This window comes from Oncorhynchus kisutch, linkage group LG2 (assembly GCF_002021735.2).
Source record: "Oncorhynchus kisutch isolate 150728-3 linkage group LG2, Okis_V2, whole genome shotgun sequence".
In the NCBI taxonomy this organism is placed as follows: domain Eukaryota; kingdom Metazoa; phylum Chordata; class Actinopteri; order Salmoniformes; family Salmonidae; genus Oncorhynchus; species Oncorhynchus kisutch.
The window spans coordinates 75,357,398-75,382,619 of NC_034175.2; the positions used below are offsets into that span (position 1 = coordinate 75,357,398).

Below are 25,222 nucleotides of genomic sequence, written 5' to 3' on the forward strand. Positions count from 1 at the left end.
CTCTCTCTCTCTCTATTCTCTGTCTCCTCTCTCTCTCTCTCTCTCTCTCTTCCTCTCTCTCTCTGTCTCTCTCTTCTTTCCTCTCTCTCTCTGTCTCTGTCTCTCTCTTCTTCTCTGTCTCTGTCTCTCTCTTCTCTCTTCTCTCCTCTATTCTCTCTCCTCCTCTCTCTTCTCTCTCTCCTCTCTCTCTCCTCTCTCTCTTCTCTCTCTCTCTCTCTCTCTCTCTCTCACTCTCTCTCTGTGTCTCTCTCTCTCTCTCCACTCTCTCTCACTCTCTCTCTGTCTGTCTCTGTCTCTCTCTCTCTCTCTCTCTCTCTCTCTCTCTTCTCTCTCTCTCTCTCTCTCTCTCTCTCTCTCATCTATACACTATACATAATAACAAAGTGAAAACATGTTTTTTTTTTTAAATGTTAACAATTTTTTTGAAAAGGGAATACAGAAATATCTCATTTACATACTTTAAGTATTCACACTCTTACATTGTAGAAGTACCTTTGGCAGCGATTACAGCTGTGAGTCTTTCTGGGTAAGTCTCTATGAGCTTTCCACACCTGGATTGAGCAACATTTTAATTCTTCAAGCTCTGTCAAATTGGTTGTTGATCATGTTAGACAACTGTTTTCAGGTCTTTCTATAGTCAAAACTGTAACTTGGCTACTCAGGAGCATTCACTGTCTTCTTGGTAAACAACTCGGCCTTGTGTTTTAAGGTTATTGTCCTGCTGAAAGGTGAGTTTGTCTCCCAGTGTCTGGTGGAAAGCAGACTGTACCAGGTGTTCCTCTAGGACTTTGCCTGTGCTTATAGCTCTATTCCTTTGAGTTTTTATCGATTCATTTTTTTTTACGATTACAGAGCATACCCATAACATGATGCAGACACCACCACTATGCTTGAATATATGGAGAGTGGTGCTCATTAATTTGTTGTATTGGATTTGCCTCAAACAACACTTTGTATTCAGGACTGAAACGTCATTTCTTTGCCACATTTTTTGCAGTTTTTACTTTTAGTGCCTTGTTGCAAACAGGATGAATGTTTTTATTCTGTACAGGATTCCTTCTTTTCACTCTGTCAATTAGGTTAGTATTGTGGAGTAACTACAATGTTGTTGATCCATCCTCAGATTTCTCCTATCACAGCCATTCAACTCTATAAGTTACAGATACTTGTGTGTGTGTGTGTGTGTGTGTGTGTGTGTGTGTGTGTGTGTGTGTGTGTGTGTGTGTGGTACAGAGATGATGTATTCATAAAATCATGTTCAACACTATTATTGAGTACATGCAATTTATGTGACTTGTTAAGTACATTTTTACACCTGAACTTATTTAGGCTTGTCATAATTTAGGGGCGGCAGGTAGCATCGTGGTTAGAGAGTTGGGCCAATAACCGGAAAGGTTGCTAGATGAAGTCCCTGAGCTGACAAGGTAAAAATCTGTCGTTCTGCCCCTGAACAAGGCAGTTTAACACACTGTTCCCCAGTAGGCTGTCATTGTAAATAAGAATTAGTTCTTAACTGACTTGCCTTGAATACTTATTGCCTTTTAATTTTTTATGAATTTGTTAAAAAAAAAATTTAAAACATGATTCCATTTTCACATTATGGGGTAGTATGAAGGCCAGTAAATTCAGGCTGTAACACAACAAAAGTTCAAGGGGAAAAGGTCAAGGGGTGTGAATACTTTCCGAAGGCACTGTGTTTTCAAACGCTACTAGAGAGGCTGATTGTCGTATCACATGTCGCTTTCCTGTAACTTGGATACGTAACTGTGTGCCTGTGTCGTAAAAAGCCTTGTTACATTTCACAGAATGGCCCATTGTTGATATGCTGTGAAAGTGTAAATGTATTTGGCTTCAGGTATTCAAACACAACAGAGGCATGGCAGTGCAACTTAATACAAAATGTGTATTTAATTGTCATCAAATGGTATTATGGAAGCCATATTGGATTTCGGAAGCCATATTGGATTTCGGACACCATATTGGATTTCGGACACCATATTGGATTTTGGAAGCCATATTGGATTTCGGACATCATATTGGATTTCGGAAGCCATATTGGATTTCGGACACCATATTGGATTTCGGAAGCCATATTGGATTTCGGACACCATATTGGATTTCGGACACCATATTGGATTTCGGACACCATATTGGATTTTGGAAGCCATATTGGAATTCGGACACCATATTGGATTTCGGAAGCCATATTGGATTTCGGACACCATATTGGATTTCGGAAGCCATATTGGATTTCGGAAGCCATATTGGATTTCGGAAGCCATATTGGATTTCGGACACCATATTGGATTTCGGAAGCCATATTGGATTTCAGACACCATATTGGATTTCGGAAGCCATATTGGATTTCGGACACCATATTGGATTTCAGACACCATATTGGATTTCGGAAGCCATATTGGATTTCAGACACCATATTCGATTTCGGAAGCCATATTGGATTTCGGAAGCCATATTGGATTTCAGACACCATATTGGATTTCGGAAGCCATATTGGATTTTGGAAGCCATATTGGATTTCGGAAGCCATATTGGATTTCGGACACCATATTGGATTTCAGACACCATATTGGATTTCGGAAGCCATATTGGATTTCGGAAGCGATATTGGATTTCGGAAGCCATATTGGATTTCGGACACTATATTGGATTTCGGAAGCCATATTGGATTTCAGGCAAACTCCATGGTAGCCTGAAAGATAATCTGTGGTGGTCCTCTGATTTAATTACAAGAGTAGGTGCTAAGATGTACATCCTCCAAGGAATCTTGGACTCCCACAAAATACATCCAATGTGAGGGTTTAACCAGAGGAGGACTGTAGAAGATATTTCAGCTCAATTTAATAAAACCACAGGCTAAGATTACATCATTGTTTGTTTTATAGCCTATCCTTATCAAATGAACTGAGAAGTCGACACCATCTAAACCCTTTGGGATTTGTTGCTGCAGGACTAGTTGGTTCATGAACAAACGAGGTCCCTGAAGGGATCTACCTGCCGCCTGGATAGAGAGTCACCTGCTCCCCTCCCGCGGAGACACTTCAGCGTGATCATCAGGTGTGCCGCTGCTCAGGTAGGCTTGGCTTGTTGTCATGTTAACACAGCAACGCCGCTATAACACCAGACAACAGAGTTGTGCGAGCAGCTTACACTTCTACTCCCTTATTACAACCAGGTACCTCTGCTGGACCATCAGGGCGAAGGCGCAGGGAGGGCCTATGACTGAGGCAAAACCTTTTGACAGATTAGATAAGGGCAGAATGAACCGATGGGCGAGGGTGTTCAGGTGGCATCGGATGCAGAAAGAGGACGATGAAGAGGAGAAGAAAGAGGAGAGGAAAGATGAGAAGAAGCTTCCGGCAAAACCCAAAGTGAAGTAAGAGACTTGGGCAAAACATGACGGAGACATGATAGCATAGATACAATTGATCATTTAAAATAAGTTATAACAGTATAGGTGTTTTTCCCAGCTCTAGATTGATGTTGTTGAATGTTACTCCTTTAATCTAATCACCTTTACTATTTAATTTAATTTTTTTACCTTTATGGTTATTGTTGATGTCATTATCTCACTTCGCTTTAGAAACAGTGGCTTTGAGCCATTCATGCTAGTAAAGTTGATCTGAATGTGAATCATCCAGGATGTTTCTCTCTGCCCATCTCCTGATCAGCTGGACGGAGCGGGTGGTTGACCCATCAGAGGGGTTTTATTATGGATGGCTTCAGGTCATGATCTTCCCCATCTTCTACAACTGGATCATCATCATCTGTAGGTGAGTGTCTCAAATGTGTCTCAAAGGTTTGGCCGGTAGGGATATCCTTGTCTCATCGCACACCAGCGACTCCTGTCGTGGGCAGGGTGCAGTGCCACGCTAACCAGGTCGCCAGGTGCATGGTGTTTTCTCCGACACATTGGTGCGGCTGGCTTCCGGGTTGGATGCGTGCTGTCTTAAAGAAGCAGTGTGGCTTGGTTGGGTTGTGGTTCGGAGGATGCATGACTTTTGACCTTCGTCTTTCCAGAACCCGTACGGGAGTTGTAGAGATTAGACAAGATAGTAACTACTAACAATTGGATACCATGAATTTGGGTAAAATAAAAATGTAATTTTGTAGATATTTGAACATGGAATTTGACCTACTTTTCTAGGACATGCTTTAAGGAAATAGAGGATGAATTCCTGACACTGTGGCTCACGCTGGACTACTGCTCCGATCTCCTGTACGTGGCTGATACCATCATCAAATTTCGCACTGGTAAAGATAAAACATTTTTTTACATACAGGAACTGTGTGTGGTCTGCCAGTGGTGGGTTAGAGAACATATTTTATTGTACTTACTAGATCACGATCCACAGTGGTATTTTAAAGAGTCACTGAACAACAGTGGTATTTTAAAGAGTCACTGAACAACACGATCCACAGTGGTATTTTAAAGAGTCACTGAACAACACGATCCACAGTGGTATTTTAAAGAGTCACTGAACAATACAATCCACAGTGGTATTTTAAAGAGTCACTAAACAACACGATCCACAGTGGTATTTTAAAGAGTCACTGAACAATACAATCCACAGCGGTATTTTAAAAAGTCACTGAACACGCCAATTGGCACGTGTGTTTTTTTTCTTCGATTCCTGGTTTGGTTAATGATGATTGTCCCTCATGAGACACTGTAGACACGGAAGCCAATATCACTTGCTCAAAATCCCCAGAATGAATCTAAGATAACACAAGAAATCTGTTTTTCACCGTGGATGTTTTAGTTGCACAATTTGACATCTAAGGTGTTTGGTGCAGTATTTGCAAAGTGTTGTCTTATGTAAAACGAAGTCGCTCTGCTGGACAGGTCTGTTTGCTAATGCTATTGGATAAGGAGCGATCACCGCAGCTGTTCACACCATGGTAGTGGGCAAATGAACATCGTCAAATCAAAACCCAACCATCATTTACCTGTTGTGACACACGGATGTTCCACACTCTGTTTTAGACCAGACTTTATGACCGAAATTATCCTATTTACACCGGCTGATTTAGTTTTCTTCTCGGTTTTGGTTAAAAGACCAAGTTTTGTTTATTCATTGTGTCAAAGTAGAATCCCAAAAGGTATTGGTGGGTCACAGCACAGAATTGTATTTAATTAACTAGACAAATCAGTTAAGAACAATTTCTTGTTTACAATGACGGCCTACCCAGGGCCAATTCTGCCCTATGGAACTCCCAATCACTGCTGGATGTGATGCAGCTTGGATTCCAACCAGGGTCTGTAGTGACGCCTCTTGCACTGAGATGCAGTTCCTTAGACCGCTGCACCACTCGGGAGCCCTAATTTTTCTGGGGAACAGACAGACATTTGCTCCTTGGTTCATCTTAATATGACTTTGCACTGTCACAGATTTGTATTGAGATCCTGTGTGACTTGTCTTACGATTGTATAATATTTCCTATTCAGATATTTCCATTGCTGTATAACTATGCTTTCATACATCTAGAATAATAGTTTCTGACTCATATCGACGCCACATAGGCCGTTTTCAAAGGATTTATTTGTAATTTTTTTAAAGGCAGTTGCTCTTTAATGCTCTTAAAAGCATGTGAAGAGCCCATGTGGAGAGCCCATGTGGAGAGCCCATGGCTGAATTCTGTAAGAGGACGGAGAGAGAGTTAATGACTTCCTTTTCTTTCGTGATGACTCCGAGGCTTAGTTAAGTTATGAAATATATATTTTGTATATCTCTGATGATATGAACTTAACTCTGACCCAGACTGTATCTGTGCTGTGTTGCCACCTGCAGGTTTCCTAGAACAGGGTATCCTGGTGCAGGACAGGGACCGTCTGAAGAAGCATTACCTCTTCTCCTCACATTTCCTGTTGGACCTGGCCTCCCTACTGCCCACTGACCTCCTCTATCTGTACTTCGGCATCAACCAGCCACTGGTGAGGGTCAACCGCTTCCTTCGTATCTCCCGGCTCAACGAAGCCATGGACCGCATGGAGACACGTACCTCTTACCCCAACACCTTCCGCATCTCCAAACTTATGCTCTACATCTTCGTGCTCATCCACTGGAACGCCTGCATCTACTTCGCCCTGTCCAGTTACATCGGCTTCGGGGTGGACCGCTGGGTTTACCCAAACATCACCGACCCTATGTCCTCCCCAGTGAGGCACCAGTACATCTACTGCTTCTGGTTCTCTGCGCAGATCTTCACCACGGTGGGCGACACGCCACTGCCCGACCGCGAGGAGGAGTACCTGTTTATGATCGCTGATCTGCTGATCGCCGTGCTGGTGTTTGCCTCCGTCGTAGGGAACGTGGGGAACGTCATCACCAACCTCAGGGACAGAGACAACGTCTTCTTCCCCAACCACGAGCTGGTGAGGGGCCGGGGCCAGAGTATTGTTTTCTCCTCTATTTTATAGTCAGGGTCGGGGGGGGGGGGGGGGTCGGGGTCGGGGTCAAGGTCGGGGGGGGGGGGGGGGGGTTGGGTTCAGGCAGCCTTAGTTTTTCCTAGCCCCTGTGCTTCTGCCTCTACATTGCTTGCTATTTGGGGTTTTGGCTGGGTATCTGTACAGCACTTTGCAACAACTACTGATGTAAAAAAGGGATTTATCAAATACATTTGATTGATAGCTCTGTTACCCTTTCACCTAAAAGAGTTTGCCTTGCATTCTCTCCCCGTGGCAATATACTTTCTGAAGAATCCCAGGATTTGTGACAGGCCTGGCTAATTCTTCTTTATTTCATTCCAGGTCAAAGGTTACCTGCGCAACAGGTACATCAGCAAGGAGTTGCGTAACCGTGTCAACGACTGGTACCAGCACCTGTACATCAACCGTAAGATCACGAGGGAGAACGAGATCCTGCAGCAGCTTCCCGTCCAGCTGCAGACGGAGATCGCTGTGAGCGTACATCTGCCAACGCTCTCCAAGGTCACCATCTTCCAGAACTGTGAGACCAGTCTGCTGGAGGAGCTGGTGCTCAAACTCATCCCGCAGGTCAGAGGTCAAGGGTGAAATGGACAATCTGCAGTTGCTACATCCATTTTTGGACTTATAAATTACAAATATATACAACCATTGATTCTTGAAGGATACAACTTACTCCGTCAGAACCCAAAATGTAAAATGCTTCTTTAACTCCTTTGTTTGTAAACAAAGTAAATAAAAACAAACACATTTAGCTGACGATTCTTATCCAGAGTGATTAGGGTTAAGTGCCTTGCTCAAGGGCACGTCTACAGATTTCACCTAGTCAGCTCGGAGACTCGAACCAGCTGCTTTTCAGTTACTGGCCTGACACTCTTATTAACCGCTAGACTACCCGCTGTTAATCCTGGTTGAAAGTATCACTTTGATATCATGGCTGGCCAGTCATCTCTCCAGCCCCGTCCGCTAGCTGTTCACAAACTTAGCGGTGGGGTATCAGCTTTGTTCTTTTTCTAACTGCAGATTGTCCCTTTAGGGTGTAATTCTTGTTATGTCTGCGTAGTCAATGGCGGTTGACATGTATATGACTGCTAACTTGACTCGTGCTAGAGAACAATATTTCAGTTAAACATTACTTTGTTGTTTTTTTGTGCGACTGTAGCCATGACTTCCCAGACATGTCCTCTTGCCTGTAGGTGTATAGTCCCGGGGAGTACGTGTGCAGAAAGGGGGACGTGGGACATGAGATGTACATCATTAAGGATGGGAAACTGGCTGTGGTGGCAGACGATGGCATCACACAGTTCGCTGTGTTGAGTGATGGCAATTTCTTCGGGGAAATTAGCATCCTGAACATCAAAGGTGAGAGAGTAATTCAGCACATTTATAGCATGTCCCTAACATTCTAACATTCCAACAATCCAACATTCCAGCATTCCTACAAACCAACATTCCAACAATCCAGCATTCCAACATTCCAACAATCCAGCATTCCAACATTCCAACATTCCAGCATTCCAACAATCCAGCATTCCAGCATTCCAACAATCCAACAATACAGCATTCCAACAATCCAGCATTCCAGCATTACAACATTCCAACAATCCAGCATTCCAACATTCCAGCATTCCAACAATCCAGCATTCCAATATTCCAGCATTCCAACAATCCAACATTCCAACAATCAAACAATCCAGCATTCCAACATTCCAACATTCCAACAATCCAACATTCCAACATTCCAACAATCCAGCATTCCAACATTCCAACAATCCAGCATTCCAACATTCCAACATTCCAGCATTCCAACAATCCAGCATTCCAGCATTACAACATTACAACAATCCAGCATTCCAACATTCCAGCATTCCAACAATCCAGCATTCCAATATTCCAGCATTCCAACAATCCAACATTCCAACAATCAAACAATCCAGCATTCCAACATTCCAACATTCCAACAATCCAACATTCCAGCATTCCAACAATCCAACATTCCAACATAATGTTTCAGTCGACAATCATGTCCCTAACATTCCAACAATCTAACATTCCAACATTCTAGCATTCTAACATTCCAACACAATGTCTCAATGGACAATCATGTCCCTAACATTCCAACACAATGTCTCAATGGACCCACAGTACAGACTTTAGAGTAGAAGTCAAGCAAATGAAATGTCAAAATGCCTCACACAAATACAACATTCCTCATCCTCTGGCAGGAAACAAATCAGGCAACCGTCGGACGGCCAACATCCGCAGCATCGGCCACTCAGACCTGTTCAGCCTTTCCAAGGAGGACCTGACAGACGTGCTGTCTGAGTTCCCAGCTGCCAAGCGACACCTGGAGGAGAAGGGTCGTCAGATCCTCACTAAGATGGGCATGTTGGTGAAGGCCGCGGAAGGCGAGGAGGAGCAGGACGAGGAGAAGGTGGAGGTCAAGGTGGAGAGACTGGAGGGTAACCTGAACACCCTGCAGACCAAGCTGGCCCGTTTAATGGCAGAGCTGGAGTCCAGCAACCGCAAGATCCTGGCCAGGGTGGAGCAATTGGAGCTAGAGACAGAGGGCTGGGAGGACAACTCGCCTGAGGAGGGAGAGGGAGGGGAGGTGGAGAGAAGGGATGGGGTGGGGATGGAAGTTGAGGGGGAGCGAGGAGAGGCGGAGGGAGAGGACCAGGCAAAGGGGACTAAAAGAGCGAACGTGGGAGAGAAGCACGCAAAAGAGACTAAAAGAGAGGATGAGGGTGAGGGAAAGGATGAAGGATATGGAGAGGAAAAAGGAGGAGAGGAAGGAGAAACAAAAGAGACTGAGAGAAGAGGACAGGAAGACATGTAGAGGACAATAAGAGAGAGGACAGGAAGACTTGTAAAGGACAATAAGAGAGAGGACAGGAAGACATGTAGAGGACAATAAGAGAGAGGAGGACAGGAAGACATGTAGAGGACAATAAGGGAGATGAGGACATGAAGACATGTAGAGGACAATAAGGTAGATGAGGACAGGAAGACACGTAGAGGACAATAAGAGAGATGACAGGAAGACATGTAGAGGACAATAAGGGAGATGAGGACAGGAAGACATGTGGAGGACAATAAGGGAGATGATGACAGGAAGACATGTAGAGGACAATAAGAGAGAAGACAGGAAGACATGTAGAGGACAATAAGAGTGATGAGGACAGGAAGACATGTAGAGGACAATAAGGGAGTGGACAGGAAGACATGTAGAGGACAATAAGAGAGGACAGGAAGACATGTAAAGGACAATAAGGTAGATGAGGACAGGAAGACATGTAGAGGACAATAAGAGAGATGAGGACAGGAAGACATGTAGAGGACAATAAGGTAGATGAGGACAGGAGGACATGTATGGGACAATAAGAGAGAGGACAGGAAGACATGTAGAGGACAATAAGAGACAGGACAGGAAGACATGTAGAGGACAATAAGAGAGATGAGGACAGGAAGACATGTAGAGGACAATAAGGTAGACGAGGACAGGAAGACATGTAGAGGACAATAAGAGAGATGAGGACAGGAAGACATGTAGAGGACAATAAGGTAGATGAGGACAGGAAGACATGTAGAGGACAATAAGGTAGATGAGGACAGGAGGACATGTAGAGGACAATAAGAGACAGGACAGGAAGACATGTAGAGGACAATAAGAGAGATGAGGACAGGAAGACATGTAGAGGACAATAAGGTAGACGAGGACAGGAAGACATGTAGAGGACAATAAGAGAGATGAGGACAGGAAGACATGTAGAGGACAATAAGGGAGAGGACAGGAAGACATATAGAGGACAATAAGGTAGATGAGGACAGAAAGACATGTAGAGGACAATAAGAGAGAGGACAGGAAGACATGTAGAGGACAATAAGAGAGAGGACAGGAAGACATGTAGAGGACAATAAGAGAGAGGACAGGAAGACATGTAGGGGACAATAAGAGAGATGAGGACAGGAAGACATGTAGAGGACAATAAGAGAGATGAGGACAGGAAGACATGTAGAGGACAATAAGGGAGAGGACAGGAAGACATGTAGAGGACAGGAAGACATATAGAGGACAATAAGGTAGATGAGGACAGGAAGACATGTAGAGGACAATAAGGTAGATGAGGACAGGAAGACATGTAGAGGACAATAAGAGAGATGAGGACAGGAAGACATGTAGAGGACAATAAGAGAGATGAGGACAGGAAGACATATAGAGGACAATAAGAGAGATGAGGACAGGAAGACATGTAGAGGACAATAAGGGAGAGGACAGGAAGACATGTAGAGGACAGGAAGACATATAGAGGACAATAAGGTAGATGAGGACAGGAAGACATGTAGAGGACAATAAGAGAGAGGACAGGAAGACATATAGAGGACAAATAGACCAGGACTAAAGACCAGGAGTGGAAGCAGGACTAAAGACCAGGACGGGTAGAGGAACAAAAGGAAAACTAAGATGTGGAGCAGTAGGGAGGAGGGAGGATGACAGACAGGGATCAAGGGAAGGAGAGAATGGGATTGGTGTGGAGAGGACTGCCATAAAGAATACAACTATACCTCAATCTTGACAGGACTGCAAAGTGCTGACCAATGTACCACGTTGACAACAAGTTCCCGAACCCTGATTGGTTTGAATGGTGTCAGCAATTTTTTACATCGTGTTCTTTTGAACTTAACCACATGAATTGGGGGTGCTTGGAGTACTATATATAGATAGAGAACATTGAACACAACAAGTCAATAACTAGATGTTGACATGAAATCTGATAGGACCTTATAGTTCCAAGAACCTTAGTTCCAAGCTTTCGATAGGCTACCACTATTCTATTATCACTTTAATGCTTAAATGCTGAAAATGAGCTACAATAGTTTTACAGTTAAAGTAGGAAGTTTACATCCACTTAGGGTCAATAGAAGTCATTAAAACTTGTTTTTCAACCATTCCACAAATTTCTTGTTAACAAACTCTAGTTTTGGTAAATTGGTTTGGATGACACAGGTAATTTTTCCTCAAAAATGTTTACAGACAGATTATTTCACTTATAATTTACTGTATCACAATTCCAGTGGGTCAGAAGTTTACATACACTAAGTTGACTGTGCCTTTAAACAGCTTGGAAAATTCCAGAAAATTATGTCATGGCTTTAGAAGCTTCTGATAGGCTAATTGACATAATTTGAGTCAATTGGAGGTGTACCTGTGGATGTATTTCAAGGCCTTCCTTCAAACTCAGATCCTCTTTGCTTGACATCATGGGAATATCAAAAGAAATCAGCCAAGACCTCAGAAATAGTATTGTAGACCTCCAAAAGTCTGGTTCATCCTTGGGAGCAATTTCCAAACGCCTGAAGGTACCACGTTCATCTGTACAAACAATAGTACGCAAGTTTAAACAACATTGGACCACGCAGCCGTCATACCGCTCAGGAAGGAGACGTATTCTGTCTCCTAGAGATGAACGTACTTTGGTGCGAAAAGTGCAAATGAATCCCAGAACAACAGCAAAGAACCTTGTGAAGATGCTGGAGGAACCAGGTACAAAAGTATTTATATCCCCAGTAAAACGAGTCCTATATCGACATAACCTGAAAGGCCGCTCAGCAAGGAAGAAGCCACTGTTCCAAAACCGCCAGACTACAGTTTGCAACTGCACATGGGGACAAAGATCGTACTTTTTGGAAAATGTCCTCTGGTCTGATGAAACAAAAATAGAACTGCTTGGCCATAATGACCATTGTTATGTTTAGAAGAAAAAGGGGGAGGCTTGCAAGCCGAAGAACACCATCCCAACCATGAAGCACGGTGGTGGCAGCATCATGTTGTGAGGGTGCTTTGCTGCAGGAGGGACTGGTGCACTTCACAAAATAGATGGTATCATGAAGCAGGAAGATTATGTGGATATATTGAAGCAACATCACAAGACATCAGTCAGTGAGTTAAAAGCTTGGTCACAAATGGGTCTTCCAAATGGACAATGACCCCAAGCATACTTCCAAAGTTGTGGCAAAATGGCCTAAGGACAACACAGTCAAGGTATTGGAGTGGCCATCACAAAGCCTCAATCCTATAGAAAATATGTGGGCAGAACTGAAAAGGTGTTTGCGAGCAAGGAGGCCTACAAACCTGATTTAGTTACACCAGCTCTGTCAGGAGGAATGGGCCAAAATTCACCCAACTTATTGTGGGCAGCTTGTGGAAGGCTACCTGAAATGTTTGACCCAAGTTAAACAATTTAAAGGCAATGCTACCAAATACCAATTGAGTGTATGTACACTTCTGACCCACTGGAAATGTGATGAAATAAATAAAAGCTGAAATAAATTATTCTCTCTACTATTATTCTGACATTTCACATTCTTAAAATAAAGTGGTGATCCTAACTGACCTAAGACAGGGATTAAATGTCAGTAATTGTGACATACTGAGTTGAAATGTATTTGGCTAAGGTGTATGTAAACTTCCGACTTCAACTGTATATAATAATCATTCAGAATAGTCATTGCAATCAAACATTCATCACAGGAAGTTGGTGGCATCTTAATTGGAGCTCGTGGTAATGGCTGGAGTGGAATAGATGTGGAATGATATAAAACACATGGTTTCTATGATGCCATTCCATTTGCTCCGTTCCAGACATTATTATGAGCCGTCCTCCCCTCAGCAGCCTCCACTGAGATTTATATATTTCAACAAACCTATTTGAAAGGCACATATTTTCCTGAATGTATTGATTGGATGTTTGCAGTTAGGAACTTCACCTGGTGTTGAATTTCTGTCAGGCGTTTCTCTGTCAGGCGTTTCTCTGTCAGGCGTTTCTCTGTCAGGCGTTTCTCTGTCAGGCGTTTCTCTGTCAGGCGTTTCTCTGTCAGGCGTTTCTCTGTCAGGCGTTTCTCTGTCAGGCGTTTCTCTGTCAGGCGTTTCTCTGTCAGGCGTTTCTCTGTCAGGCGTTTCTCTGTCAGGCGTTTCTCTGTCAGGCGTTTCTCTGTCAGGCGTTTCTCTGTCAGGCGTTTCTCTGTCAGGCGTTTCTCTGTCAGGCGTTTCTCTGTCAGGCGTTTCTCTGTCAGGCGTTTCTGCCTGCTTCTCTGTCAGGCGTTTCTCTGTCAGGCGTTTCTCTGGCAGGCGTTTCTCTGTCAGGCGTTTCTCTGGCAGGCGTTTCTCTGTCAGGCGTTTCTCTGTCAGGCGTTTCATGTATGGCTTTTTTATTATTTAAGCCTGTAGAATAAAGGCGTGTTCCAGGAAGCGTAAAGGGACACGTCACAGCGTTTGGATTTGCTCACCTCCTCATCTCTTCTTCTTATTGGTGTCCTTTAGTAGTGGTTTCTTTGCAGCAATTCGACCACGAAGGCCTGAATCACACAGTCTCCTCTGAACAGTTGATGTTTCAGATGTGTCTGTTTGTTGAACTCTGTGAAGCATTTGTTTGGACTGCAATCTGAGATGCAGTTAACTCCAATGAACTTATCCTCTGCAGCAGAGGTAACTCTGGGTCTTCCTTTCCTTTGGCGGCCCTCATGAGAGCCAGTTTCATCATAGTGCTTGATGGTTTTTACGACTGCACTTGAAGAAACTGTCAAAGTTCTTGAAATGTTCCATAATATGGACTTGGTCTTTTACCAAATAGGGCTATCTTCTGTATACCACCCCTACCTTGTTCACAAAACAACTGATTGGCTCAAATGCATTAAGAAGAAAATATATTAGCTTTTAACAAGACACACCTGTTAATTGAAATGCATTCCAGGTGACTACCTCATGAAGCTGGTTGAGAACATGGCAAGATTGTGCAAAGCTGTCATCAAGACAAAGGGTGGCTACTTTGAAGAATCTCAAATATAAAATATATTTTGATTTGTTTAACACTTTTTTTGGTTACTACATGATTCCATATGTGTTATTTCATAGTTTTGATGTCTTCACTATTATTCTACAATGTAGAACATAGTAAAAATAAACACCCTTGAATGAGAAGGTGTCTCCAAACTTTTGACTGGTATGCATCTACAGTATACTCCACCTCTTTCCATAGAGTGGTCATATTATTTATTATGCTGGCTATACCGTTCGGATGCTATTGACATTTTCGTGAGAAGACTGATTTTTGGGATGTCTCCTGGTCTGACAAATGGCCCTGTAAATTGAGACACAGGCCATAAAGAAAAGAAGATATCTCTATTTAAAATAAATACACCACATCACTAGAGCCCTGATGAACTACATTAACCACATCACTAGAGCCCTGATGAACTACATTAACCACATCACTAGAGCCCTGATGAACTACATTAACCACATCACTAGAGCCCTGATGAACTACATTAACCACATCACTAGAGCCCTGATGAACTACATTAACCACATCACTAGAGCCCTGATGAACTACATTAACCACATCACTAGAGCCCTGATGAACTACATTAACCACATCACTAGAGCCCTGATGAACTACATTAACCACATCACTAGAGCCCTGATGAACTACATTAATGTAGGGATGTGGTTAACATGTGGTTAAACACATCCCTAAAGCCCTGATGAACCACATCACTAGAGCCCTGATGAACTACATTAACCGCATCACTAGAGCTCTGATGAACTACATTAACCACATCACTAGAGCCCTGATGAACTACATTAACCACATCACTAGAGCCCTGATGAACTACATTAACCACATCACTAGAGCCCTGATGAACTACATTAACCACATCACTAGAGCTCTGATGAACTACATTAACCACATCACTAGAGCCCTGATGAACTACATTAACCACATCACTAGAGCCCTGATGAACTACATTAACCACATCACTAGAGCCCTGATGAACTACATACACCACAATCATCTGTTTTCGCTTTCTTCTTCTTCATCCTCCTGTTCAGACTGAGATCTATCAGACTACTGTGTCTCTCCTCTTCAATCTGAGATCTATCAGACTACTGTGTCTCTCCTCTTCAATCTGAGATCTATCAGACTACTGTGTCTCTCCTCTTCAATCTGAGATCTATCAGACTACTGTGTCTCTCCTCTTCAATCTGAGATCTATCAGACTACTGTGTCTCTCCTCTTCAATCTGAGATCTATCAGACTACCGTGTCTCTCCTCTTCAATCTGAGATCAGACTACCGTGTCTCTCCTCTTCAATCTGAGATCAGACTACCGTGTCCTGGAGATGGGAGAAGGCGCACATTGCCAAACCCTGCTGAGATACTGAGGCCTTTAGCCAAGGTAATCTCACCCCCTCCCTCAAACTTCTGAATGAAACTCAAACTCACCAAAGCCCTGAGTAGCCAGTATGACTGTGTGTATGCTTGTTCAAGTAGACCGATGGAAATTGAGTGTTTTACACACATTCCCCGGCTCCTTCTCACCTTTCACCATTCTCACACCCAATCCCAGTCTAGTTCCCACATTGTTTGTACTTGTAGTTATACTGCCCTCATCTGGCCACCATACATACTGTTATGGAAATAAATGTGATATGCAAATATAGCCTCCCTGTCTTTTCTCTGCAGGGTTCGACAACATTAATACAATACAAGTAGGAAAATATAATTTTATTACAACTTAATGGAAAATTAGATGTTCAAAGCAAAAATGATTTGACTTTATTTCTTAAAATTTGAGTTGAGTACTGTGTGATGAGATGTATAACCTGCTGTAGGGTGGTAGGTATGTGGGTAAGGGTGGTAGGTACGTGGGTAAGGGTGGTAGGTATGTGGGTAAGGGTGGTAGGTATGTGGGTAAGGTTGGTAGGTACGTGGGTAAGGGTGGTAGGTATGTGGGTAAGGGTGGTAGGTACGTGGGTAAGGGTGGTAGGTACGTGGGTAAGGGTGGTAGGTACGTGGGTAAGGCTGGTAGGTATGTGGGTAAGGGTGGTAGGTACGTGGGTAAGAGTGGTAGGTATGTGGGTAAGGGTGGTAGGTACGTGGGTAAGGGTGGTAGGTACGTGGGTAAGGGTGGTAGGTACGTGGGTAAGGGTGGTAGGTATGCGGGTAAGGGTGGTAGGTATGTGGGTAAGGGTGGTAGGTATGTGGGTAAGGGTGGTAGGTACGTCGGTAAGGTTGGTAGGTACGTGGGTAAGGGTGGTAGGTATGTGGGTAAGGGTGGTAGGTACGTGGGTAAGAGTGGTAGGTGCGTGGGTAAGGGTGGTAGGTACGTGGGTAAGGCTGGTAGGTATGTGGGTAAGGGTGGTAGGTACGTGGGTAAGAGTGGTAGGTACGTGGGTAAGGGTGGTAGGTATGTGGGTAAGGGTGGTAGGTATGTGGGTAAGGGCGATAGGTATGTGGATAAGGGTGGTGGGTATGTGGGTATGGGTGGTGGGTACGTGGGTAAGGGTGGTAGGTACGTGGGTAAGGGTGGTAGGTACGTGGGTAAGGGTGGTAGGTACGTGGGTAAGGGTGGTAGGTATGCGGGTAAGGGTGGTAGGTAAGTGGGTAAGGGTGGTAGGAATGTGGGTAAGTGTGGTAGGTATGTGGGTAAGGGTGGTAGGTACGTGGGTAAGGGTGGTAGGTATGTGGCTACGGGTGGTAGGTACGTGGGTAAGGGTGGTAGGTACGTGGGAAAGGGTGTTAGGTGTGTGGGTAAGGGTGGTAGGTATGTGGGTAAGGGTGGTAGGTACGTGGGTAAGGGTGGTAGGTATATGGGTAAGGGTGGTAGGTATGTGGCTACGGGTGGTAGATACGTGGGTAAGGTTGGTAGGTGTGTGGGCAAGGGTGGTAGGTACGTGGGTAAGGGTAGTAGGTACGTGGGTAAGGGTGGTAGGTACGTGGGTAAGGGTGGTAGGTACATGGGTAAGGGTGGTAGGTACGTGGGTAAGGGTGGTAGGTATGTGGGTAAGAGTGGTAGGTACGTGGGTAAGGGTGGTAGGTACGTGGGTAAGGCTGGTAGGTATGTGGGTAAGGGTGGTAGGTACGTGGGTAAGAGTGGTAGGTATGTGGGTAAGGGTGGTAGGTACGTGGGTAAGGGTGGTAGGTACGTGGGTAAGGGTGGTAGATACGTGGGTAAGGTTGGTAGGTGTGTGGGCAAGGGTGGTAGGTACGTGGGTAAGGGTGGTAGGTACATGGGTAAGGGTGGTAGGTACGTGGGTAAGGGTGGTAGGTACATGGGTAAGGGTGGTAGGTACGTGGGTAAGGGTGGTAGGTATGTGGGTAAGGGTGGTAAGTGTGTTGGTAAGGGTGGTAGGTACGTGGGTAAGGGTGGTAGGTACGTGGGTAAGGGTGGTACGGATGGTTACAGGTGTTATTATTCATTGCGTACGTTAGTGGATAACGTCAGCTGGTCTGTCTGCGTGTTTCGTGCAGAGGGAGGCACAGTGTGTTCGTCGGTGTGTGTGTAGGCCGGGTTAGTGATTGAAACCAGGCTGGTGAGACGTGGGTTGTAGAGTGTTTGTGCCCGCGGCTCAATCAGAGAGTGTGTGTTTTGCATCTTCCAGATCCTGTGAAGAAACACACTCATCACAACAACCGTCATCCCCAGAGCTACACACAGTCCCGTCAGCACGTACAACACAACCGTCTCTACACCTACTGGGGTGGACACAGGCACACAGCGGGTGTGTGACGTTCCAGCTCCATTCAGTGCGCTTACACACACTCCATATCTCCGTCCCGGTTTTAGCCCGAACACACTGGCCTGGCGTGACCAGGCGCTCACGCTGCCGTTACTGAACACACTGCCGTTCTCTCTCAGCGCCCACACACCAAACTTACTCACAGCCGAGTAGGGGGCGCACCAACGCACCCTCACAGCCTCAGGCCATACCCCCCACACCTCCAGGGCCACCACAGGGTCAGGGGTCACAGAGGTTGGAGTCAGGCCCGGACAGCGGCAGCTCTGACCCTTGGCCTCCCTGACCTCTGGACAGGGTCTCTGCAGGTGCAAGCAGGGGTTAAAGTCACACAGATTCTCCTGGATGAGTTTGCCTCCTTCCTCCGCCTCCGTTACTTCCTCCTCTTCTTCAGACTCATCATCATAGTCGCCCTCGTCACCTATGAACTGATGAGGGGGAAGGGTGGGCATGCGAGTGGGGTGAGGACAGCAGGGTGGCTTTTTGGGGGCGCGAGATGGTGCTGGAGTTGTTGCCATGGGGTTTGTCGCCACCGGTGATATGACTGTGTGAGGGATGTGCGGCTGGGTGCTTGAGTCTTTAAGGGGGACTGTTGCACTGGTTACTACTGTTGTCATGGCAGCACTGGTCTTGATGGTCCCTGCAATGGTCGTCACGGTCACTGTTTCTAGAACTCTCTGTGTGGATCTCCCCAACCTCTCATATCTGTAAGCACAGTAAACATAATATATATTAACTCTGTATTGAACATAATGGTAAGAAAAATGCTAAACAAAAAAGCTCTCTGGGCTATCACTCCAGTTCTAAACTAGATTCAGCCTGAACTCCATTCATATCCGTCAGACCTATGACTACAGCTCTCTGGGCTATCACTCCAGTTCTAAACTAGATTCAGCCTGAACTCCATTCATATCCGTCAGACCTATGACTACAGCTCTCTGGGCTATCACTCCAGTTCTAAACTAGATTCAGCCTGAACTCCATTCATATCCGTCAGACCTATGACTACAGCTCTCTGGGCTATCACTCCAGTTCTAAACTAGATTCAGCCTGAACTCCATTCATATCCGTCAGACCTATGACTACAGCTCTCTGGGCTATCACTCCAGTTCTAAACTAGATTCAGCCTGAACTCCATTCATATCCGTCAGACCTATGACTACAGCTCTCTGGGCTATCACTCCAGTTCTAAACTAGATTCAGCCTGAACTCCATTCATATCCGTCAGACCTATGACTACAGCTCTCTGGGCTATCACTCCAGTTCTAAACTAGATTCAGCCTGAACTCCATTCATATCCGTCAGACCTATGACTACAGCTCTCTGGGCTATCACTCCAGTTCTAAACTAGATTCAGCCTGAACTCCATTCATATCCGTCAGACCTATGACTACAGCTCTCTGGGCTATCACTCCAGTTCTAAACTAGATTCAGCCTGAACTCCATTCATATCCGTCAGACCTATGACTACAGCTCTCTGGGCTATCACTCCAGTTCTAAACTAGATTCAGCCTGAACTCCATTCATATCCGTCAGACCTATGACTACAGCTCTCTGGGCTATCACTCCAGTTCTAAACTAGATTCAGCCTGAACTCCATTCATATCCGTCAGACCTATGACTACAGCTCTCTGGGCTATCACTCCAGTTCTAAACTAGATTCAGCCTGAACTCCATTCATATCCGTCAGACCTATGACTACAGCTCTCTGGGCTATCACTCCAGTTCTAAACTAGATTCAGCCTGAACTCCATTCATATCCGTCAGACCTATGACTACAGCTCTCTGGGCTATCACTCCAGTTCTAAACTAGATTCAGCCTGAACTCCATTCATATCCGTCAGACCTATGACTACAGCTCTCTGGGCTATCACTCCAGTTCTAAACTAGATTCAGCCTGAACTCCATTCATATCCGTCAGACCTATGACTACAGCTCTCTGGGCTATCACTCCAGTTCTAAACTAGATTCAGCCTGAACTCCATTCATATCCGTCAGACCTATGACTACAGCTCTCTGGGCTATCACTCCAGTTCTAAACTAGATTCAGCCTGAACTCCATTCATATCCGTCAGACCTATGACTACAGCTCTCTGGGCTATCACTCCAGTTCTAAACTAGATTCAGCCTGAACTCCATTCATATCCGTCAGACCTATGACTACAGCTCTCTGGGCTATCACTCCAGTTCTAAACTAGATTCAGCCTGAACTCCATTCATATCCGTCAGACCTATGACTCCAGCTCTCTGGGCTATCACTCCAGTTCTAAACTAGATTCAGCCTGAACTCCATTCATATCCGTCAGACCTATGACTCCAGCTCTCTGGGCTATCACTCCAGTTCTAAACTAGATTCAGCCTGAACTCCATTCATATCCGTCAGACCTATGACTACAGCTCTCTGGGCTATCACTCCAGTTCTAAACTAGATTCAGCCTGAACTCCATTCATATCGTCAGACCTATGACTACAGCTCTCTGGGCTATCACTCCAGTTCTAAACTAGATTCAGCCTGAACTCCATTCATATCCGTCAGACCTATGACTACAGCTCTCTGGGCTATCACTCCAGTTCTAAACTAGATTCAGCCTGAACTCCATTCATATCCGTCAGACCTATGACTACAGCTCTCTGGGCTATCACTCCAGTTCTAAACTAGATTCAGCCTGAACTCCATTCATATCCGTCAGACCTATGACTACAGCTCTCTGGGCTATCACTCCAGTTCTAAACTAGATTCAGCCTGAACTCCATTCATATCCGTCAGACCTATGACTACAGCTCTCTGGGCTATCACTCCAGTTCTAAACTAGATTCAGCCTGAACTCCATTCATATCCGCCAGACCTATGACTACAGCTCTCTGGGCTATCACTCCAGTTCTAAACTAGATTCAGCCTGAACTCCATTCATATCCGTCAGACCTATGACTACAGCTCTCTGGGCTATCACTCCAGTTCTAAACCTTATATCCTTATAAGGTTATATCCTTCCTGTTTGGCCCTGTCCGGGGGTGTCCTCGGATGGGGCCACAGTGTCTCCTGACCCCTCCTGTCTCAGCCTCCAGTATTTATGCTGCAGTAGTTTGTGTCGGGGGGCTGGGGTCAGTTTGTTATATCTGGAGTACTTCTCCTGTCCTATTCGGTGTCCTGTGTGAATCTAAGTGTGCGTTCTCTAATTCTCTCCTTCTCTCTTTCTTTCTCTCTCTCGGAGGACCTGAGCCCTAGGACCATGCCCCAGGACTACCTGACATGATGACTCCTTGCTGTCCCCAGTCCACCTGGCCATGCTGCTGCTCCAGTTTCAACTTCCACCTGACTGTGCTGCTGCTCTAGTTTCAACTGTTCTGCCTTATTATTATTCGACCATGCTGGTCATTTATGAACATTTGAACATCTTGGCCATGTTCTGTTATAATCTCCACCCGGCACAGCCAGAAGAGGACTGGCCACCCCACATAGCCTGGTTCCTCTCTAGGTTTCTTCCTAGGTATTGGCCTTTCTAGGGAGTTTTTCCTAGCCACCGTGCTTCTACACCTGCATTGCTTGCTGTTTGGGGTTTTAGGCTGGGTTTCTGTACAGCACTTTGAGATATCAGCTGATGTACGAAGGGCTATATAAATAAATTTGATTTGATTTGATTTGATTTGATTCTAAACTAGATTCAGCCTGAACTCCATTCATATCCGTCAGACCTATGACTACAGCTCTCTGGGCTATCACTCTAGTTCTAAACTAGATTCAGCCTGAACTCCATTCATATCCGTCAGACCTATGACTACAGCTCTCTGGGCTATCACTCCAGTTCTAAACTAGATTCAGCCTGAACTCCATTCATATCCGTCAGACCTATGACTACAGCTCTCTGGGCTATCACATGTAGGCCTCCCGAGTGGTACAGCGGTCTAAAGCACTGCATCGTAGTGCTAGAGGCGTCACTACAGACCCTGGTTTGATCCCCGGGCTGTATCACAAACCGGCCGTGATCGGGAGTCCCATGGGGCGGCGCACAATTGACCCAGCATCGGCCGGGTTTGGCCAAGTGGTAGGCCCGTAATTGTAAGTAAGAATTTGTTCTCAACTGACTTGCCGAGTTAAATAAAGGGTCAATATTTGTAATTTAAAAACTCGATTCAGCCATTCATATCTATCAGACCTAGACTAAAGCAGTGGATGTTAGAGCTACTCACCTGTCTGTTGGAATGCTGTTGGAGGTATGTCCGTCTGGACTGCTAATGTCTGTTGGACGGCTGTCTGTGCTAGGTTGGATGGTTGTGGGTGTGTTCGTCTCACTGGCTGTCAGTGTGTTTGGAGTGACGAAAACTGGAGTCTGGTCACCTATAGCTGTTGTCCAAATGACACACACAGTGAAGGCCCAGGTGGATATCAGGTGAAGAGGTGACATCTCACTGAGAACAACAACAACACACAGTGAAGGCCCAGGTGGATATCAGGTGAACAGGTGACATCTCACTGAGAACAACAACAACAACAACAACAACACAGTCCCAACCCAGCCATCAGCTCTTCAACAGAAAGTTAGAAGCAGCACTAAGAGGTTTAACAGCAGAGCTATGGCAGTAAAGATATACATGGCAGTATATTGTCAGTAAAGATATACATGGCAGTATATTGGCAGTAAATATATACATGGCAGTAAATATATACATGGCAGTAAATATATACATGGCAGTAAAGATATACATGGCAGTAAAGATATACATGGCAGTAAAGATATACATGGCAGTATATTGACAGTAAATATATACATGGCAGTATATTGGCAGTAAAGATATACATGGCAGTATATTGACTGTAAAGATATACATGGCAGTATATTGACAGTAAAGATATACATGGCAGTATATTGTCAGTAAAGATATACATGGCAGTATATTGGCAGTAAATATATACATGGCAGTAAATATATACATGGCAGTATATTGGCAGTAAATATATACATGGCAGTAAAGATATACATGGCAGTAAAGATATACATGTTCGGCAGTGAAGATATACATGTTCGGCAGTGAAGATATACATGGCAGTAAAATATATACATGGCAGTAAAGATATACATGGCAGTATATTGACAGTAAAGATATACATGGCAGTATATTGTCAGTAAAGATATACATGGCAGTATATTGGCAGTAAATATATACATGGCAGTAAATATATACATGGCAGTATATTGGCAGTAAATATATACATGGCAGTAAAGATATACATGGCAGTAAAGATATACATGTTCGGCAGTGAAGATATACATGTTCGGCAGTGAAGATATACATGGCAGTAAAATATATACATGGCAGTAAAGATATACATGGCAGTATATTGACAGTAAAGATATACATGGCAGTATATTGACAGTAAAGATATACATGGCAGTAAAGATATACATGGCAGTAAAGATATACATGGCAGTAAAGATATACATGTTCGGCAGTGAAGATATACATGGCAGTAAAGATATGGGTCACACACACGCGCACGTGCACACACACACTTACCAACACATCCTCATTGTCCTGCTACCATACACTCGTTCCAGAATGTTCCCAAATGAAAGATGAAGGTAGCGAGTATTGTGGCCCGTGGGAGGAGTTGTAGGTCTACAGTGAAGCTACATGGAGCCGTGTTAAAGCCGTATTCTGTCTGGTCCTCTTGTGTTTTATATCCTTCAGCGAGATAGAGGACTGAGGGGGCTGCTGCCTACCAGGGAGTGTTACTTGATTACACACACAGTTTTTACAAAGATTGCACTTACACAGAGAGAGAGAGAGAGAGAGAGAGAGAGAGAGAGAGAGAGAGAGAGAGAGAGAGAGAGAGAGAGAGAGAGAGAGAGAGAGAGAGAGAGAGAGAGAGAGAGAGAGAGAGAGAGAGAGAGAGAGAGAGAGAGAGAGAGAGAGAGAGAGAGAGAGAGAGAGAGAGAGAGAGAGAGAGAGAGAGAGAGAGAGAGAGAGAGAGAGAGAGAGAGAGAGAGAGAGAGAGAGAGAGAGAGAGAGAGAGAGAGAGAGAGAGAGAGAGAGAGAGAGAGAGAGAGAGGGAGAGAGAGAGAGAGAGAGAGAGAGAGAGAGAGAGAGAGAGAGAGAGAGAGAGAGAGAGAGAGAGAGAGAGAGAGAGAGAGAGAGAGAGAGAGAGAGAGAGAGAGAGAGAGAGAGAGAGAGAGAGAGAATATATGGGCACACTCGTTTACAGTTGTTGCTTAGCGATGTGAGGTCACATTCCAGGCTCCCATCGCCACGGACACACAGGCCTAAGAACATCCTAGAATACTCCCTCCTGCATAACTAAGACACAGCTCATACTGATTACAGATACACACACACGCACACACACACACACACACAAACGGGTCTTATCTGGTCTCGTGGCGTCAGTGGCTCAGTCATCAGACCCCCAGCAACAGAGAGCAGAGGTATGCTCCTAGACTTCCTGACGGGCAGACCCCCAGGTGGTGAGGTTAAGCAACATCACTTCTGCTACACTGACCCTCAAGAAGGGGGCAACTAAATGCTCAGTCCCCTCCTGTACTCCCTGTTCACCCAAGACTGCATGACCACGCATGACTACAACACCATCATTAAGTTTGCAGACGACACGACGATGGTAGGCCTGATCACAGACTACGACGAGACAGCCTGTAGGGAGGAGGTCAGAGACCTGGCAGTGTGGTACCAGAAAAACAACCTCTTCCTCAACGACGAGACAGCCTGTAGGGTGGAGGTCAGAGACCTGGCAGTGTGGTGCCAGAAAAACAACCTCTCCCTCAACGTTAGCAAGACAAAGAAGCTAATGGTGGACGACAGGAAACTACAGGAATCCATCGACGGGGCTGCAGTGGAGCGAGTCGAGAGCTTCAATTTGGATCCACATCACTAATGATCTATCATGGTCCACACACACCAACACAGTTGCGAAGAGGGCACGACAACGCCTCTTCCCCCCCAGAGGGTGGTGCGTATGGCCGAGCTGCCTGCCATCCAGGACCTCTATACCAGGCGGTGTCAGAGGAAAGGCCCGAAAAATTGTCAAAGACTCCAGTCACCCAAGTCATACACTGTTCTCTCTGCTACCGCAAGGCAAGAGGTACCGGAGCACCAAGTCTGGGACCAAAAGGCTCCAGAACAGCTTCTAGCTACACACTGACTGGACTCTACCCACACTGACTGTACTCTCCCCACACTGACTGGACT

At 45.0% G+C, this 25,222-nt stretch overlaps 2 protein-coding genes across 2 annotated transcripts; one reads left to right on the forward strand and one right to left on the reverse strand.

Moving 5' to 3' along the window:
• The first annotated feature begins 3,157 nt into the window (after positions 1–3,157).
• On the forward strand, positions 3,158–11,543 carry cnga4 (cyclic nucleotide gated channel subunit alpha 4). Its single transcript, XM_031801547.1, has 7 exons — positions 3,158–3,394; positions 3,690–3,791; positions 4,166–4,272; positions 5,811–6,394; positions 6,770–7,015; positions 7,642–7,807; positions 8,671–11,543. Exons 1-7 carry the CDS (start codon positions 3,237–3,239, stop codon positions 9,282–9,284), a joined length of 1,977 nt encoding a protein of 658 aa, XP_031657407.1. The 5' UTR covers positions 3,158–3,236; the 3' UTR covers positions 9,285–11,543.
• Positions 11,544–17,603: 6,060 nt separating this feature from the next.
• On the reverse strand, positions 17,604–23,696 carry LOC109884429 (leucine-rich repeat neuronal protein 4). Its single transcript, XM_031801559.1, has 3 exons — positions 23,537–23,696; positions 22,211–22,429; positions 17,604–18,727 (listed from the first exon to the last, which is right to left on the reverse strand). The coding sequence occupies exons 1-3, from the start codon at positions 23,548–23,550 to the stop codon at positions 17,698–17,700; spliced, it is 1,263 nt and encodes a 420-aa protein (XP_031657419.1). The 5' UTR covers positions 23,551–23,696; the 3' UTR covers positions 17,604–17,697.
• Between the last annotated feature and the right edge of the window lie 1,526 nt (positions 23,697–25,222).

Coding starts and splice junctions, on each gene's coding strand:
- cnga4 (XM_031801547.1), top strand. CDS start 3,237: ATGACTGAGGCAAAACCTTTTGACAGATTAGATAAGGGCAGAATGAAC. Junction 3,395..3,689: donor CCGGCAAAACCCAAAGTGAA/GTAAGAGACTTG, acceptor TCTCCTGATCAG/CTGGACGGAGCGGGTGGTTG. Junction 7,808..8,670: donor TAGCATCCTGAACATCAAAG/GTGAGAGAGTAA, acceptor ATCCTCTGGCAG/GAAACAAATCAGGCAACCGT.
- LOC109884429 (XM_031801559.1), bottom strand. Junction 18,728..22,210: donor AACAGCATTCCAACAGACAG/GTGAGTAGCTCT, acceptor CTGTGCTTACAG/ATATGAGAGGTTGGGGAGAT.